At 63.4% G+C, this 16,141-nt stretch overlaps 1 protein-coding gene across 1 annotated transcript in view; it reads left to right on the top strand.

The window, feature by feature from the left end:
- The window catches only part of LOC111152559 (ADAM metallopeptidase with thrombospondin type 1 motif 7), a 42,499-nt gene that overhangs the window by 22,449 nt on the left and 3,909 nt on the right, over positions 1-16,141 (top strand). Inside the window, exons 10-20 of the mRNA XM_022511036.1 lie at positions 5,967-6,111; positions 6,863-6,955; positions 7,162-7,307; positions 8,436-8,605; positions 8,787-8,920; positions 9,819-9,939; positions 10,947-11,191; positions 11,391-11,532; positions 13,121-13,247; positions 13,509-13,722; positions 14,046-15,401. Of these exons, the coding sequence (XP_022366744.1) occupies positions 5,967-6,111; positions 6,863-6,955; positions 7,162-7,307; positions 8,436-8,605; positions 8,787-8,920; positions 9,819-9,939; positions 10,947-11,191; positions 11,391-11,532; positions 13,121-13,247; positions 13,509-13,722; positions 14,046-15,401 (2,893 nt within the window). The remainder of the gene's footprint in view (positions 1-5,966; positions 6,112-6,862; positions 6,956-7,161; positions 7,308-8,435; positions 8,606-8,786; positions 8,921-9,818; positions 9,940-10,946; positions 11,192-11,390; positions 11,533-13,120; positions 13,248-13,508; positions 13,723-14,045; positions 15,402-16,141) is intronic.

Below are 16,141 nucleotides of genomic sequence, written 5' to 3' on the forward strand. Positions count from 1 at the left end.
TGTCTTTTGAAAGGACCACATGGTTTTTATCCTTTCTCTTACTCATGCATCGCATTGATCGATGTGTGAACCTTGCAACCCCGGAATAAATCCCACTTGATCAGGGTGAGTGATTTTTTAAGTGTATTATTGGATCCAGATTGCTGGTGTTTTATTTACTTTATTTTATTGACTTTATTTTATTTTTTTAAAGATTTTTATTTTATTTATTGGACAGACAGAGATCACAGGCAGGCAGAGAGCGGGAGAAGCCGACTCCCTGCTGAGCAGAGAGCCCAATGCAAGGCTCCATCCCAGCACCCTGAGATCATGACCTGAGCTGAAGGCAGAGGCTTAACCCACTGAGCCCCCCAGGCGCCCCGGGATTGCTGGTATTTTATTGAGAATTTTTGCATCTATGTTCATCAGGGATCTTGGCCTGTAATTCTCTATTTTAGTGGGGTCTTTGTCTAGTTTTGGCCAGGTAATGCTGGCCTCAAAATGAATTTGGAAGTTTCCTTTCTTTTCTGTTTTTTAGAATCGTTTGGGAAGAACAGGTATTAACTCTTCTTTAAGCATTGGCAGAATTCATCTGGGAAGCCACCTGGTCCTGGACTGTGGTTTGTCAGGAGTTTTTTGTTTTTTGTTTTTTAAAGATTTTATTTACTTATTAGTCAGAGAGAGCAAGCGAGCACAGGCAGACAGAGTGGCAGGCAGAGGCAGAGGGCAAAGCAGGCTCCCCACCGAGCAAGGAGCCCGATGCGGGACTCGAACCCAGGTTGCTGGGATCATGACCTGAGCGAGCCGAAGGCAGCTGCTTAACCAACTGAGCCACCAGGCGCCCCTGTCGGGAGTTTTTGAAGACTTATTCGGTTTCATGGCTGGGATTGGTCTGTTTAAATTTTCTGTTTCTTTCTCATTTCTTTTTGGGAAGTTTTACATTTCCAGGAATTTATCCGTCTCTTCCATGTTGTTCAGTGTGTCGAATCATAGTTTTTCTGAATTACAGCCCTTTGTATTTCTGTGCTGCCCGTCACTACTTCTCATCTTTCATCTCTGGTTTTGAGTCCTCTCTCTCCTTCCTCTCCTGTCTCCTCTCTCTGTCTCTCTCTCCTTTCTCTCCTGTCTCCTCTCTCTGTCTCTCTCTCTGTCTCTCTGTCTCTCTCTCTTTGTTTTGAAGAGTCCAGCTAAATATTTACCAATTTTGTTGATCTTTTCAGAGAACCAGCTCCTGGTTCCATTGATCTGTTCTTGTTGTTAGTTTCTATCTCATTTACTTCCGCTCCGATCACTGTTCTTTCTTTCTTCCTTCCTTCCTGCCGGTTTGGGGTCTTGTTTGTTCTTCTTTTCCTGGCTCCCTCACAGGTAAGGTGGTTGGGTCATCTCCGTGAGACTTTTCTTGCTTCTTTAGACCTGGTGGATGCTTTTTCCCTAAAACTCCTATCTTTTCTGAAAATGTTCCTGTGTTATTTGATCATTTGTATTTTCCCCTTTTGGAACCCTCAACTTTCAGCTGCTCTCACATTCTTTACAGTTTTTCTACTGGTTTTTCTCTCTGTTTTCTGGAGGACATCCTGTGTTCACCCTCTGTTAAGTTTTCTCCACTATACTTTGAACTTGTACTTCCTTATTCGCTAAATCATATCGTTCTATGCCAAGCGTCCACAGTCGCGGCTGCCTCGCTTCTCTCTGAGGTCATTCCTTACGTGGGTTAAACTCTTCTCTTCCGCAGCCTGCAATATCTTTCTTTCCTTAATTTAGTTTTATTGATTTATTTAATAAATTTTGTTTTGTTTTATTTATTTATTTGAGTGAGAGAGGACACAGCGAGAGAGGGAGCACACGCAGGGGAAGCGGGGGAGGGAGAAGCAGACTCCCCGAAGAGCAGGGAGCCTGATGCGGGGCTCGATCCCAGGACGCTGTGATCATGACCTGAGCCGAAGGCAGATGCCGAATGACTGAGCCACCCAGGCATCCCCTTTCCTTAATTTTAAAAACCATTTCATGGAGCGCCTGGGTGGCTCAGTGGGTTGGAGCCTCTGCCTTCGGCTCAGGTCATGATCTCAGAGTCCTGGGATCGAGCCCCACATCGGGCTCTCTGCTCAGCGGGGAGCCTGCTTCCTCCTCTCTCTCTGCCTGCCTCTCTGCCTACTTGTAATCTCTGTCTGTCAAATAAATAAATAAAATCTTAAAAATAAATAAATAAATAAATAAAAACCATTTCATGTTAAAGGGTTTAAGCCAGTTCAGCTTCCTCTCATGCCCAGAGGCGGCCCTGGGATACCAGCTGGGAGGCCTCCAGGACCAGCAGGCTTCTGGAGTCAGTGCGGAGGGAGCGGCCGGGGTGGGGCTGTGTCTTCGGGAGGAGCACCGAGGGCCCTTTCTGGAGTGGTTCTGTTTCCCCAGAGATACTCTCCTCGTGTCCTGGGAGCTGCGAGTCCGGCCCTAGCATTCTGGCACCAGGTGGGGAAGGGCCTTGGCAGTTTCCTGTCCTTCCCTGTGTGGACTCACACATGTCCCCTTCTCTGTAGGTCCGTCTGTAGGTGCCCCAGGGCCAGATCCCCTGGGTCAGCCTCTTCAGAGAGTGACCCCGGCGCTCTGCAGGCAGGGAGGTAGCCATCACCTGGCCACAGGGGTGCGGGACTGAAGGTGGGGTCTGATGTCTCCTGTCCCCAGCCCGGGCCTCCATGGCTCCTTGGGCCCTAAGCCTGAGCCCGTGTCGGGTTCTGCTCCTGGCTGGTGTCTCCAGCAGGCCTCGGCCTCCGACTCTCAACCACCCCCAGCTCTCTGCCCTCACTCACTTCGGCTTTCCGGCGTCCAGAATTTCGCTGACATTTGTCCTGCGTCCTTGTCACCACCCCCTTGCCTTGTGTCCTTGTTTATTCTTTTGCTGTCATCCTGGGGGGGTGGGGCGTGTAGCTCCATCTGCCGTGTTTTTCTAGAAGTCCCTCACTGTGGGTTTATGTGGGGACAAGAGCGTGTTCCCTGCGGGTGTGAGCAGGGACTCTGGCCTCTGCGGCGGAGGGATGGCTGCGGGGCAGCTGGGGCGATGGTTAGGGCCTGGACTCTGGCCTTGGCTCTTGCCCGTGTTGGCAGACATGTCCCATGGGGCTCCTGACCAGCCTGCCTTGCGGCGGCTGCTAATATCCGGCCTGTTGCCAACCCCGTGGTTCCTGTTCGGTGCTGGTGCCTCTCACCACGACTTCTAAGCAGCCCGATAAGACAGGTCTGAACCAGCGTGGTAGCCCGTGCAAGGAGAGCAGGCCTGGAAAAAGTCCCAAGGGCGTGTCTCCTGTCCCCCCCTCCCCGAGCGAGGGGAGTCTCCCCCACAACACCCCCAGGGCCTGTTCCCAGCTGTCCCCACCCAGGGAGCCGCCCAGCACCCTGCCTGCAGGACACACACGCACACACAGGCACACACGGGGTCTCTGTGCTCTTTGCTGGAATGTATGAGGGCGTTGGCTTGGGGCCTGGGGCGAGGGCGGGAAGATCAGGCCAGAGCCTGAGCCTGCTGGGGCCTTTGGGAGGTTGGTGGTGGTGGTGGGGGAGCACCGAGAGGAGGGGCACCAAGAGGGGCTGTGTGAGGGCGAAGGTGGGAGAGAGGCAGGCCTGTGTGGAGGGTGCTTTCTCGCCCCTCCACCCTGGAGGGCCAGGAAAGGGCCAAGGAAAGGGGGTCCCAGGAGGGAGGCGTGGTGCCAGCCCGTCTTCCATCTCCCTGCTGGGGCTGGACGGGCTTCACCCAGTAGGGTCTGGACGGGTGAGAGCCACATGCACTCTGGGGCCAGGCAGCGTTCCCTGAGCCTGCGGGAGGCTCAGAGGCCCTCGCAGGCCGCCTGGCTTTCCCTAGCGGACCAGAGCTCCCCGGCCCCCCTGCAGACAGCTCTGGGCATGTGTTCGAGTGAGGGGCCTGGCGGGGAGCCGGCCGGAGGAAGGAAGGGCTGGCGGCCGCTGCCCCTGTGACTTTCCCGGGTAGATGGGGCTATTTATACCTCTGTAGCTCGGGCTCCCTCGGGCAGCCTCGGCCTCCGGAGATGAGGTCCCCCAGGGAGCGGGACGGGTGGCCCAAGGCTGCACGGCGGGGCGTGGAACGGGGGGTGCCGACTCCCCATCCGCATTTGGGCCTGAATATGGCCCTGATTTTGGTGGCAGGTCCCGCGTGGGTCCCCAGGGCTCCCGACCCCTCACACACGTAGGATGGCTACTCCAGCCGCCCGGCCCACAGGACATGACACATGGCAAGTTCCAGCCAGGAGACAAAGGCCAGACTGGGGCTGCTGCGGAGGCCTGTCGGACCCTGGAGGAGCCCCCAGCCTGGGTCTGAGTCAGAGGGGTGGGCCGGCCCTCCTAGCCGAGTGTCTTGAATTGCAGGAAAGAAGGAGCCCCAGGGCCAGGCTGAACCTGCCCCCCACACCCCCAGCTGACACTTTGCCCCAAAGGCCAGGCCAGTGGTCAGAACGGGCCTTTCTCAGCCGGGGCTCCGCTGCCATGGTTTCGAACTTACACTGGGGTGAAGCATTTGAGGTCAGGCGTGTGGGTGGAGGGGAGGAGGCCTGCCCTGGGGCCGCCCGGCGAGTGGGTGTGTGTGGCCACTGGCAGCTTGGGCCAGCATCGGAGCCTGACCTCTAGAGCCTTGGGGTGACACAGGATGCTGTGCTTCGGGTCCTGCGTGTGTGGAGAGGGAACAGGTGTTTGAGGAGCGACCAAGGAGCTGGCCGGTGATCACTGGGGGGCAGAGGCCTGGGGCCCCTTGCTACTCATTTGCCAACACTCAGTCTGGTTTCCACTAGCACGGGTGGTCCAGGGGGTCTGGGGAGGGGTCCCCAGGGTCCTCCACAGGGTCTAATCTCAGAGGCTGGGTTCTTGGCCGCTCCAGTTGGAGCTCGGGCCTCAGGAAACCCCACAGACACCCACACTGCCCTAGCCCCCACAGCTCCCCTCTGAAACTTGGAGGAACTCCAGGATCCCAGAGGCTCCCTGCCCCGGCTTCCCCGTATCTTTCACCGGCCCTGCTGTCCTGTGGTGTCTCCTCTGTGCCTGTCAGACCCCAATACCTGTCACCTCTGCCCTTCTGACCCTAACCAGGATCCTCTGCTTATCTGGTCCCCCGCCTGCTACCAGGCACCCTAAGCACCCCAGACTGGAAAACTGGAGGGTTTCTGCTGACCCTCCCCTGCCTGGCTGGGGTGTCCTTGCTGCCTGGGCCAGCTAGCTACCCATCGCCCCCAACCTCAGCTCTCACCAGCCGCTGCTGCCCCGAGGGAGGTCCGGGTCACTTCCCTGACTCCTGCAGGACAGCAGTGAGCCCTGGGCTGGGTGCTCAACCTTAGGGGTGTGGCCAGGGCAGCGGGTTGGACACTGGCCCCCAGAGCCAACAGCTTTGCCCAAGGGGCCCAGGGAGAGACGCGCTGGCAGAGGTGGGTCCGAGCCGGCCTGGGACGCCCTCTGCAGGGCCCTTCTGCCTCCGTGCGCCCTGCCAGCTGGTGTGGGTCCCCTGCTGGGGAGGGCTGGAAGAGGGCAGACAGGGCTTTCCCTGGCCCCGTGGGCTGTCATCCCCCACAGAGACCCGAGACCTCAGCCCGGGGTGGGGCGGACAGGGGCGGCTGCTGTATCAGCTGCCAGCTGATGCTCTCCAGATCCCAGAGTGAGGGGATCCGGCCCCAGGCTGCGGGGTGGCGGCTACGGGAACTCCGGGCAGGGACAGGGGCCACCTGGGCTGGAGAGTTTCTGCAGAAGGGCGTGCAGAGCAGGCAAGGAAGCAGCTCGTGCAAATGTGTGACCCTGGGGAGTGGGGCTCGTTGTTCAGCGGCCAGAGGGCCTGGAGGTCAAGGGGAGGGAATGGGAGCACCCTGAATGCTAGCTTGGGGATCAGAGGGTGGGCTGCAGTGAGTAAGGACGGTTGGTGCTCTGTGCCCTCCCCTCCCCTCAGAGGCCTCCCCCGTGGGTCTCTCAGGCTGCCCCCCTTGCCTTGTCCTGTGCCCTCTCTGCAGCCGAGGGTGGGGCCTGTGCTTGGACGACTCCCCCAGCAAGGATGTCATCGACTTCCCTTCCGTGCCACCCGGGGTCCTCTACGATGTGGGCCACCAGTGCCGCCTCCAGTATGGGGCCTACTCTGCTTTCTGTGACGACATGGATGTGAGTGTGGGGTGCGCACAGGGCGGGGGGCTGCCTCCCCAGCCTGCAGTGTGCGCCGGTTTGGGTTCGTCCCCTTATGGGGTGCCTGGGAGACACCACGGGCTGTGGGATCCACTGCAGCTTGTGAGGCACAGACCCAGGTGCAATTTCTGGGTGGACCCTTTGCGGACTGGGATTCCGGCAAGCCCCTCACCTCCCAGGGCTGTTATAAAGGGCAAAACAAAAGCTCTGCTGCGTGGCCCTGGGGAAGATCGCCTGAAGTGAAGGCAATCACCCTATAAAAGGGCCCCCGGGCTTGGGGGGGGGGGGGGTGTGTTTCTGGTGAGTGGGCGGGGCCGGAAGAGGTGTGGGTGGAGCTGGTTATGAGTGGGCGGGGCCGGGAGAGGCATGGGTGGAGTTTGAGTGGGCGGGGCTGGGAATGGTGTGGGTGGAGCTGCTGTGAGTGGGCGGGGCTGGGAGGTGAAGCTCTGGGGTGAGTGGTTGGGGTTAGTTGTGAGTGGGCGGGGCTGGAAGGGCTGTGGGTGGAGTTGTAAGTGGGTGGGGCTGGGAGGTGTATGGGTGGAGCTGGTATGAGTGGGCGGGGCTGGAGATGCTCTGAGCAGCAAACCCCAGGGCTGGGCACCCCAGCACCGCATAGTTGGGGGAAGATGGGAGGGGCCCACTGGGAGTCCCATCTGCAGCCCCACCCCCTTGCCACCCCCAGAGGCCCCAGGCAGGGGTGAGAGTATGGCCTGTGTTGTCCTCCTTGCAGAATGTGTGCCACACTCTGTGGTGCTCTGTGGGGACCACCTGTCACTCCAAGCTGGACGCGGCCGTGGATGGTACCAGGTGTGGGGAGAACAAGGTAGGGGTGCTGCAGCCCCCGCTGTAGGGGTGGGTGCATGGGGAGAGGCCTGGCTCCTGTCAGTTGCTCCATCCCGCTTTACTCCTGCTTTGCTCCAGGGAGGGCCTGGGTGCTGGGGGACTGGGAGGGGGCCCCTGACTCCTCCATCCCGCCGGGGCGGGGATGACGGGCGGCCCTGGTGGTGTTTCCACCCCCGTCTGTCTCAGTGGTGTCTGCACGGGGAGTGCGTGCCCGTCAGCTTCCGGCCCGAGGCCGTGGACGGCGGCTGGTCCGGCTGGAGCGCCTGGTCAGTCTGCTCGCGGAGCTGCGGCGTGGGTGTGCGGAGTGCCGAGCGGCAGTGCACACAGCCCGTGTGAGTGCGGGGCTGGGGACGCCAGGGGCGGGTAGGATGGGGCGCCCTGAGCAGAGTCAGCCCCCGCCTCCTGTGCTCCGGAGTGTCCCCATAGAGACGACGTCTAGAGTAACCAGAGCCACCTTGGGTCAGTCAGAGGGCATGGAGGCAGCAGAGTCCCAGTGCTGGCCGCAGTGCAGAGAGGGGAATGGCAAGGCCCAGCAGCTCAGGAACTGACTGGAGGGAGGTTAGACCCTGGACCTTAGAGGGATCAGGGTTCAAATCCCCTGTCTACTCCTCTGGGTCTCAGTTTCCAGGGAAACCGTACTCTGGGGTGACTGCAGCGGGCAGCCCCCAGCAGAGCTAAAGCATGAAAACCCCAACTGGTCAGTGGGAAAGGCATAGTAAGGACTCACATCGGAAGTGCCTGTGGGTCTGAGACCAGAGGGGACAGCTGGGTGCCCTGGGACAAGTGACTTCATCTCTCTGGGCCTCAGTTTCCCCACCTATAAAGGGTGATCTGAAGAATCAGGAGAAGCTGAGCCAGCGGTAGTGCGGACCGAGGAGCTCCCTGGCTCCTTCGGACGAGCCCTCTTGGCAAGGCTGCCCTTCTTGGTGCGGGACTCAGAGCCGGCCCAGTCTAGGGCCCGGTGCTCGGCATCCTGGCCTGGGCCGGGTTGGGGGCAGCCACCCTGGCCCAGATAAGGGTGAGGTTCAGGTGCTGTGCTTGCGGGTGCCACCAGGAATGAGTCTGCAGACACGGGGTATCCTTGGGGCCCTGGGTCTCCTGGGCCGGAGATGGGGTACTGGCCCCTTCCCCAGCTCGTCCCAGGCTCCCCCACAGTGCTCTGCATGGGCAGCACCATCCCCGTTTGACAGGCAGGCGAGCAGACTGGAGCCCAGACAGGGCCGAAGACATGCCCGGGGTGCACTGCAGGGTGGGGGCAGAGCCAGCTTCCGGCAGACCCGGTTCCCCCCGCAATCCCGTAGGTCCTCATACACAGGGAGAGGGTCTAGGCCAGAGCCGGGGGCTGCGGGCGTTGGAGTCCCCAGAGTCCCCAGAGTCAGCCCGAGGGCTTGCTCCCAGACCCAGGTACACCGTCGGCGCTCACTGTGTGCTCTCCTGGCCCCACCCGGCTCTCCCCACAGGCCCAAATACAAGGGCAAGTACTGCGTGGGCGAGCGGAAGCGCTTCCGCCTGTGCAGCCTGCAGGCCTGCCCGCCGGGCCGCCCCTCCTTCCGCCACGTGCAGTGCAGCCGCTTCGACGCCGTGCTCTACAAGGGCCGGCTGCATACGTGGGTGCCCGTGGTCAATGACGGTGAGTCCTGCCGCCCACAGGCCACGGCAGCCCCGGGGCTGGGTCCTGGGGGCCCGAGGTCACCCGCCGCAGCGCAGGGCCCCACTCCCCTGCGATCAGCCTGGCTGAGAGCCAGCCACCCTGGGGCCTCCCTGACTCCTGCCTTGATTGTCCCTCATGTGTCCTCTGCTTGGGGCCCCAGTGAACCCCTGTGAGCTGCACTGCCGCCCATCCAACGAGTACTTTGCTGAGAAGCTGCGGGACGCCGTGGTTGACGGCACCCCCTGCTACCCGGGCCAGCCCGGCCATGACCTCTGCATCAACGGTATCTGCAAGGTGTGCCTGAGCCGGAAGAGCGTTTCCCCCGCTAGCCCCCAGTGGGTTCCCCCACAACCTCCCCCGCGCCGGGTTCCCTGCCAGCCCCGCCCCTCCCCAGACTGTGCTGTGGGCTTCCGGGCTCTGCCATCCCATCAGCAGAGACCCCCACCCCTGCCGGCGCCGGGGCCCCAGACTCTGCACCACGGACCTTCTCACCCCCTCCGTGCGCACTGTCCACGGCCTGCACTGCGCAGCCCCCGCTGGGAAGCTGGTCCCCAGCCATGGCCCCACGCCCTTCTGCATCCATGACCCCAGGCAGCGGGTCTCTCTGTCCTAGAAATGCAGCCCATTCCTGCCTCCGTATCACGGGGTTCAGTGAGGCCTCTGCAGGGACCCGTGGGGCTCGAGCTGGCCGAGTGCGTCAGTGTTTGCTGGCGACACGTCCTCTTCTTTCCAGCGCCAGCGGTGGCCTGTCCTCCTTGCCCGTGTCCCTCTCCCCCTGCTGTCCCCGCCTTGCAGCCCCTGGGGTTGGGGAGCAACAGGGAGGTGCTCGCCCAGGGCCTTTGACATTGATCCCTGCTTCTGGGAGACTCGGTCCACTCTGGGTGGGCATCTCTGGGGTGCCCGTGCCCCGCCTGCTCTGTTCACAAAACGTGCCCTCTCGTGCCTCATGCCCCTCAGCGTGGCTTTATGGCCCCGACGGACCTCCCCGTTTCTCACTGGGGAAGCGCGCTCAGGGAGGCAGAGGGTCCCGCCTGAGGCCAGAGGGCACGACTGGTGGGCAGGCCTTGAGCAAGGAGGCCCTCCTCCTCACTCTGGCAGACCCGGCAGCTGGGGCCGGAGCCGGGGCCGGGGCTGGGGGCTGGCGGCTGGCGGCTGGCGGCTGGCACGAGGGCCTCCCTCCCGTGTATTCCAGAATGTGGGCTGTGACTTCAAGATCGACTCCGGGGCCATCGAGGACCGCTGTGGCGTGTGTCACGGCAATGGCTCCACCTGCCACACCGTGAGCGGGACCTTCGAGGAGTCTGAGGGCCTGGGTACGGGCTGGCGCCCCTGGTGGGGGGAGCTCCTAGGTCAGTGTCCCCTCCTTGGTCCCCGGGGTTCCCACCCAGCCTAGAGACGGGAAGCAGGGAAGCCGCTCAGACTGGTCCTGGCCGTTGTTGGGGCACCTTGGCCCAGATGCGGAACTGTCTTCAGAGGGCACCCTCCTGCCTGGGGACCCCGGGTAGGCTGATCGGGGTGATTACGGGTGGCCCCAGACCTTTCAGAGGGCTCCTCCCTTCTGGGGAGGCTTCAGAGACCCCCAGCACCACTCCCACACCCCCAGGTCTGTTTCACAGACATTGCTTGAGCGCCTACTGTGTGCTAGGTGAGGAGGGCACAGAGGCGAGGAGCTCACGGTCTGATGAGTGGCCGAAACGTTTAGTGTGCAGTGTCTAGTTTAGGCTGAGAGCGCTGTGGAAGGAGGTCCTGACCGGGGGCGTCCGCGGGGACTTCCGGGAGGAGGTGGCAGGTTAGCTGAATCACAAAAGGCTCAGGGGAGGTGGGAGAGGTGTTGCACTGGGAAGAAAGATCCGGAGGCGCATCTCTGTCCAGGACTGAGGGTTGGGGTGCCATGGGCTCTGAGTGCCGGGCCAGGACACCCAGCTGCAGCCCACAGAGCCCAAGGCACGTTACTTCGTTCCTTGGGCCTCAGTGTCCCCATCTGTCAGACGGGGATGACGGCGGTACCTGTGCCCTAGGGGGAAGCATGTGGAGTCTGTGAAAGGACAGTGAGGCTGGCAGTGAGGACAGTGTCCAGGGAAAGGGCCAGGCTGGTGGCACGGACTGCAGCCCAGTGTCCAGGAGTGGGTGAAGACAGTGGGTCCCGGTGGCAGGACTTCAGGGGCCTTCGGAGGTTTGCTCGGTGACCCAGGACAAAGGGATGCCTCTGCCTTTTGCGGAGCTCAGAATCTTGAGCTCTTGGTGGGATCAGCCGCCAGGGGGACCAGGAAGAGAGGGGACGACCACGCCCCTTACCCTTGGCACCGCGCCTGGCCCACAGGCTACGTGGATGTGGGGCTGATCCCGGCCGGTGCCCGTGAGATCCGCATCGAGGAGGTGGCGGAGGCCGCCAACTTCCTGGCCCTGCGCAGCGAGGACCCCGAGAAGTACTTCCTGAACGGGGGCTGGACCATCCAGTGGAGCGGGGACTATCGGGCGGCGGGCACTACCTTCACATACGCACGCACCGGCGGCCGGGAGAGCCTCACGTCCCCCGGCCCCACCCATGAGCCCGTCTGGATCCAGGTGCCTGCCCCCACCGCGGGACTCGGATGGGGGAGCAGGGTGGGGCCCGAGGGACTCAGCCCGCGCCCTGCCCTCCTCTCCCCGCCTGTCCTGCGGCCGCCCTGGGGCCCAGAGTGGTCGGGCTTGGCTCCTTGGGGGTGGCTGTATGGGTGGGTGGAGGGGACACCTGGTGCTCACGGCCCTTGCCCGCCGCCCCCAGCTGCTGTTCCAGGAGAGCAACCCTGGGGTGCGCTACGAGTACACCATCCACAGGGAGGTAGACGGCCCTGCCCAGGTCAAGCCGCCCGAGTTCTCCTGGAGCTATGGGCCGTGGACCAAGTGCACGGTCACCTGCGGCACAGGTGAGGACGGGTCGGCCCAGGGTCTCTGAGCAGCGGGGCCGGCTTCCGCCTCCAGCTCAGTGCTGGTTGGCGAGAGCCCACGGACTGGAGCGCAGGCCCCTGGACCCCCGCAGCCCTGCGTCTGGAGTGGGGCTGCTGAGAGCCGCGTCATACGGGTCTGCCGGGATGGGGCAAGGCCGGCACCATGCTGCATGTGGCCCCCAGAGAGGACGCAGCCATCCCACCCTTTGCTCACATGGCTCACCCCGACTGGCCTCCCGCCTGTGTCTCTGCCCCGTGCCGGAGACCTGACCCAAGGTCCCTGTGAGTGTGGGCCCCGTGCCTCACCCAGCTCCTGCTGCAGAGGCACCCCACTGCCCCTCAGTGTCCGGGGAGCTTGGCATCGGGAATCCGGGACACACATCTGAGTGTTCCCAAAAGTGCTCGTTTGATGATAAGATGAACACTGGCCCCCGAACCTTGGCACAAATCTTCAAAAGTCGTTAGAAGGCTCTTGTGCCATGTAAGCATCCCTAAACTTACAACCATGAAAGCAAATCCACTGGACAGACTAGACACCGGGGCCTTGTTCGGTGGAGTGGTGGCGGCCGTCGGGGGTGCGTGCTGAGCTGTGGGTACGGTCCCTGGCCCTGGCTGGCTGGAGCGGCTCAGGCCCCGGGGGGTGGTCCAGGCTGGCAGGATGGCCTGGGGTGCCCTTAAGGACCCAGGAGCTTCCTCCTGTCAGTGAGTCCCCCTCACACCTGTGAGATGGCCCTCTCCTGGCCTCTTAAGGTCCAGGCAGGAAGGAGGGGCCTGGGGCTGACCCCCACGGGGGACTTGTGCCCTCTTCTCCCTGGAAGGACTGTGCCCCAGACCTCCCTCAGTGCACAGGCACTACAGCAAGGGCCCACGGTTACCTTGCACAGCAGAATTCTGTTAGGGAGGGAGGGAGTGGGTAGGAGGTGGGAGGCTCAGGCTGAGGAGATGCACTCTCCTGGGCTGTGAGGGAAGCAGGGACAAAGGCAGAGCCTGCTAGAGGGGGTCCTGCTGCTGGAGACGGGGTGGGGGTGCATGGTGAAGGTGAGCGGCACAGCCGTGCAAAGACCCAGAGGCAGGTGGTGGCAGGACAGGAACATGGACAAAGGTGGCAGGGACTGTGGGGCTGGAGAGGAATGTCTGTCTGCTGGGGTGGAGGAGAGGTCTGATGAGTTTCCTCGCTGCTCCCCCTTTTCTGAACACGGACCCTGCTGGGAGGGAGGCGCTCAGGCCGGGGTTGGGTTTGCAGGACTCCATGATGTCCTCACTCACTGGCGGCTTCGAGGCAGGTATTACTGCTCCAGACAAAGATGCTGAGGTTCAGAGAGGCCCAGTGAGCTGCCCAAGGCCTCCCAGCTAGGAAGCCAGAGGGCTGGCCACCATCCCCCGAGCCTGCACACTCTGCTCCCCTCTAGGGCCAGAGGTGTAGGCCGGGAGGACAGTGAGGAGGAGGAGGGAGGACTTGCTCTGGGAGCGACTAGCAGAGTGGATGTGGGCTTGTGTTGGGGTGCAGGGCAGCTCAGGTGGGGGCACTCTTGGTGCCAGGCTGAGGCTGAGCCCCCGCGGCCCCCAGGGGTGCAGAGGCAAAGCACGCACTGCAGCGAGCGACAGGCGGGGCCCGTGGACGAGAGACACTGTGACCCCCTGAGCCGGCCTGACGACAGGCAGCGGAAGTGCAGCGAGGAGCCCTGCCCAGCCCGGTGAGCCGGCCCCCCACTGCCCCCTCTCCCGGGGACCCCAGCGGAGCAGAGGGAGCAGGGCAAGGCCTCCCTTCCCAAGCCCCGGGGGCTGGCTGCCCCCGCCCCACCCGGCCTGCCGGGGACATCCCAGGTGTTGTGTGTTCGGGGGCTCAGATGGGCTCGGGACTTGCCCGGCTCCCCCAGGGGTGAGGGGGGAGGAACACGGGGGGCTGTGCCCTGAGCCGTGGGGACCCCGACGCTGACAGCCCGGGTGCCCGGCAGGTGGTGGGCGGGGGAGTGGCAGCAGTGCTCCAGCTCCTGCGGCCCCGGGGGCCTCTCCCGCCGCACCGTGCTCTGCATCCGGAGTGTGGGGCTGGACGAGCAGAGCGCCCTGGAGCCGCCCGCCTGCGCCCACCTCCCCCGGCCCCCTGCTGAGACCCCTTGCAACCGCCACGTGCCCTGTCCAGCCACCTGGGCCGTGGGGGACTGGTCTCAGGTGAGCATCAGCACGGGAGGGCCCGGCCCCAGCTCCGCCGTCGGGCTTGGGCTCTGGGCAGGTGGAGGCCGTCTTCAGGGGTCCCTGACCGCCCCACGGCGGGAGGGAAGGAGGTGGGGGCATTCCCCGGCTGGCCCATGTCCCCACAGCCCCAGGGACAAGGGTGCCCCGGCAAGCCGCTGCCACCACCGGGCATGGTCTCGAGTTGGACAGGGCCGGAGAGAGCGGGCCTACACCTCTCGTCTGACCTCGAGCAGGGGCAGGTACCCCACTGGACCCCAGCTTCCCCTGGTCTGTGCCCCTCAGCCTGGTTTCCTCTGCAGTGCTCAGCGACGTGTGGGGAGGCCACTCAGCACCGAATTGTCCTCTGTACCAACAACACCGGCGTCCCCTGCGATGAGGCCCAGCGGCCAGCCACTGGGGCCCCCTGCTCCCTGCTGCCCTGTCCTCGGGGCCCGGACCTCGAAGGCTCAGGCAGCGGCTCCTCCAGCCGCGAGCTCTTCAATGAGATCGACTTCATCCCCCCACGCCTGGCCCCACGCCCTCTGCTCCCCTCATCCTTTGAGCCGGCTGGCATGGGCAATGCCATCGAGGAGGACCCGGAGCTGGGCCCGCCGGGGCCCGTGTTTGTTGACGATTTCTACTATGACTACAACTTCATTAACTTCCACGAGGACCTGTCCTATGGGCCCTTCAACGAGCCAGACCCAGACCTGGCAGGGGCAGGGGACTGGACACCCCCACCCCTGAGCAGTCCTGCCGAGTCCCCCACAGGCACCCCCCTGCCAGCCTCAGAGCCTCCTGGGACCGAAAAGGAGGGGGCACTGGGAGACGGGACCCCTGCCCCTCGGCCCAGCCAGGCTGGCCGCTCTCTGGCCCCACCCTCGGAGCAGGCCCCTGGGAACCCCCTGGTCAATTTCTTACCTGAGGAGGACACCCCCACCGGGGCCCCAGACTTGGGGTTCCCTAGCTGGCCCTGGCCCCCCGCTTCAGTCGGTGGCACGGAGACACCTGCTGCCCCTGGGGGCCAAAACAGGCTCCCGGGAGGGGAAGACAGCCGGAGCCAGCCGTACCCCCCACGCTGGCAGGGGGCCAACGAGCTCTCTGAGGACGAGGAGGAAGACTTAGACCCCCGAACAACAAGCCTGCCCCAAGGACCCCACCCCACGTCTCCCCCTTTGCCCTCCTTTAGCACCAGCCGTGCTTCCCCCAGTCCTGACACAGGAGATCCATGGACGGTGGGGACCGTGGCCTGGGAACCAGTTCTGGGCGGTGGCCAAGGCCCTGTGGACACCAAGCTGTGGCCCCCCATTGGGGGAGATCCTTCCCCTCCTCCCCCAGCCACTCTGCCAGCCACCTGGGGCGGGGCCAGCCCCCTGGAACCGGGCACTCCCACCCCTTCAGCCCCGTGGGACCTGCAGACCGAGGCTGTGCCAGGAACCTTCCTTCCGATGCCCACCCCTGGCCTTGAGCACACATTTTGGGGGCTGGCCCCAGGACCTGTGGGCCAGCCTGAAGGCCCTGGCTCTGAGGTGCCCCGGAGCCCCGTGCTGCTGCCAGCTCAGGACAGTTCGGCCAACAGCAGCAGAGTCCCCGAGGCCAAGCCCCTGGACCCCGGCCTGGCCGAGGACTGGCCACCAGCTGGGAATGCCAGCTGGGAGGTGGGAAGCTGGAGCGAGGTAAGGCGCTGGGGTCGAGTAGGCCCTGCTGACCGCGCACTCATCGGGAAACAGGCCCTGCGTCCCAGATGTGTGGGGATGCCGGGATCCGGGGACGGGCGGCCCGTGACCCCAGATCATCCTGTTGCCCTCTGTGTGCCCCCGGGGGCAGTCTGTCCTGTCAGCCTCAGGTTTCCATGTGAGCAGTAAGGGGCGCGAGGGGCCCATCTTCCAGTCTCGGGGTCTCCCGAGGTCCGTGCCGGAGCAGCACAGGGGCCACAGTGCAGGGAAGGCGGAGGCGCACGCGGAGCCCCGACCCTCAGACTCCAGCTTGTTTGCTCCCGGCACTGTCCGGGGCAGCTGTGTGGTGTGGAAGCCCTTCGGGGGCTCGGGGGCCCAGTGGGCTTCCCCAGGGTCAGTGGGCCTCAGCCCTTCTTCTCCAGGGGCTGCTCAGGCCCTCGCCACCTGGAACGCCCTCGGGGCCCCACCCTGCTCGGTCAGGGGCCTCGAGGTCTGAACTTGACGGACAGAGGCTGAAGGGCGCCCGCACATCATCCCTGTGGAAGTTGTGTCTAGACGCCTCATTCTGGGGTGGGGAGGGACAGGCAGGGACTCCACGAAGGATCCAGACTCCCTTCCTAGGGGATTTTGGGGAGTAGTGAACCTGGTCGTGACCACGAGGCCCCCTCCTCTGTCCCCTGTGAGTGGGGACAGTTGTGTCTCCTTGGAGGCGGGTGGAAGAGCTCATTTTGCAGATGAGG

Source organism: Enhydra lutris, unplaced genomic scaffold (genome assembly GCF_002288905.1).
Source record: "Enhydra lutris kenyoni isolate GAN:26980312 unplaced genomic scaffold, ASM228890v2 scaffoldscaffold29, whole genome shotgun sequence".
In the NCBI taxonomy this organism is placed as follows: domain Eukaryota; kingdom Metazoa; phylum Chordata; class Mammalia; order Carnivora; family Mustelidae; genus Enhydra; species Enhydra lutris.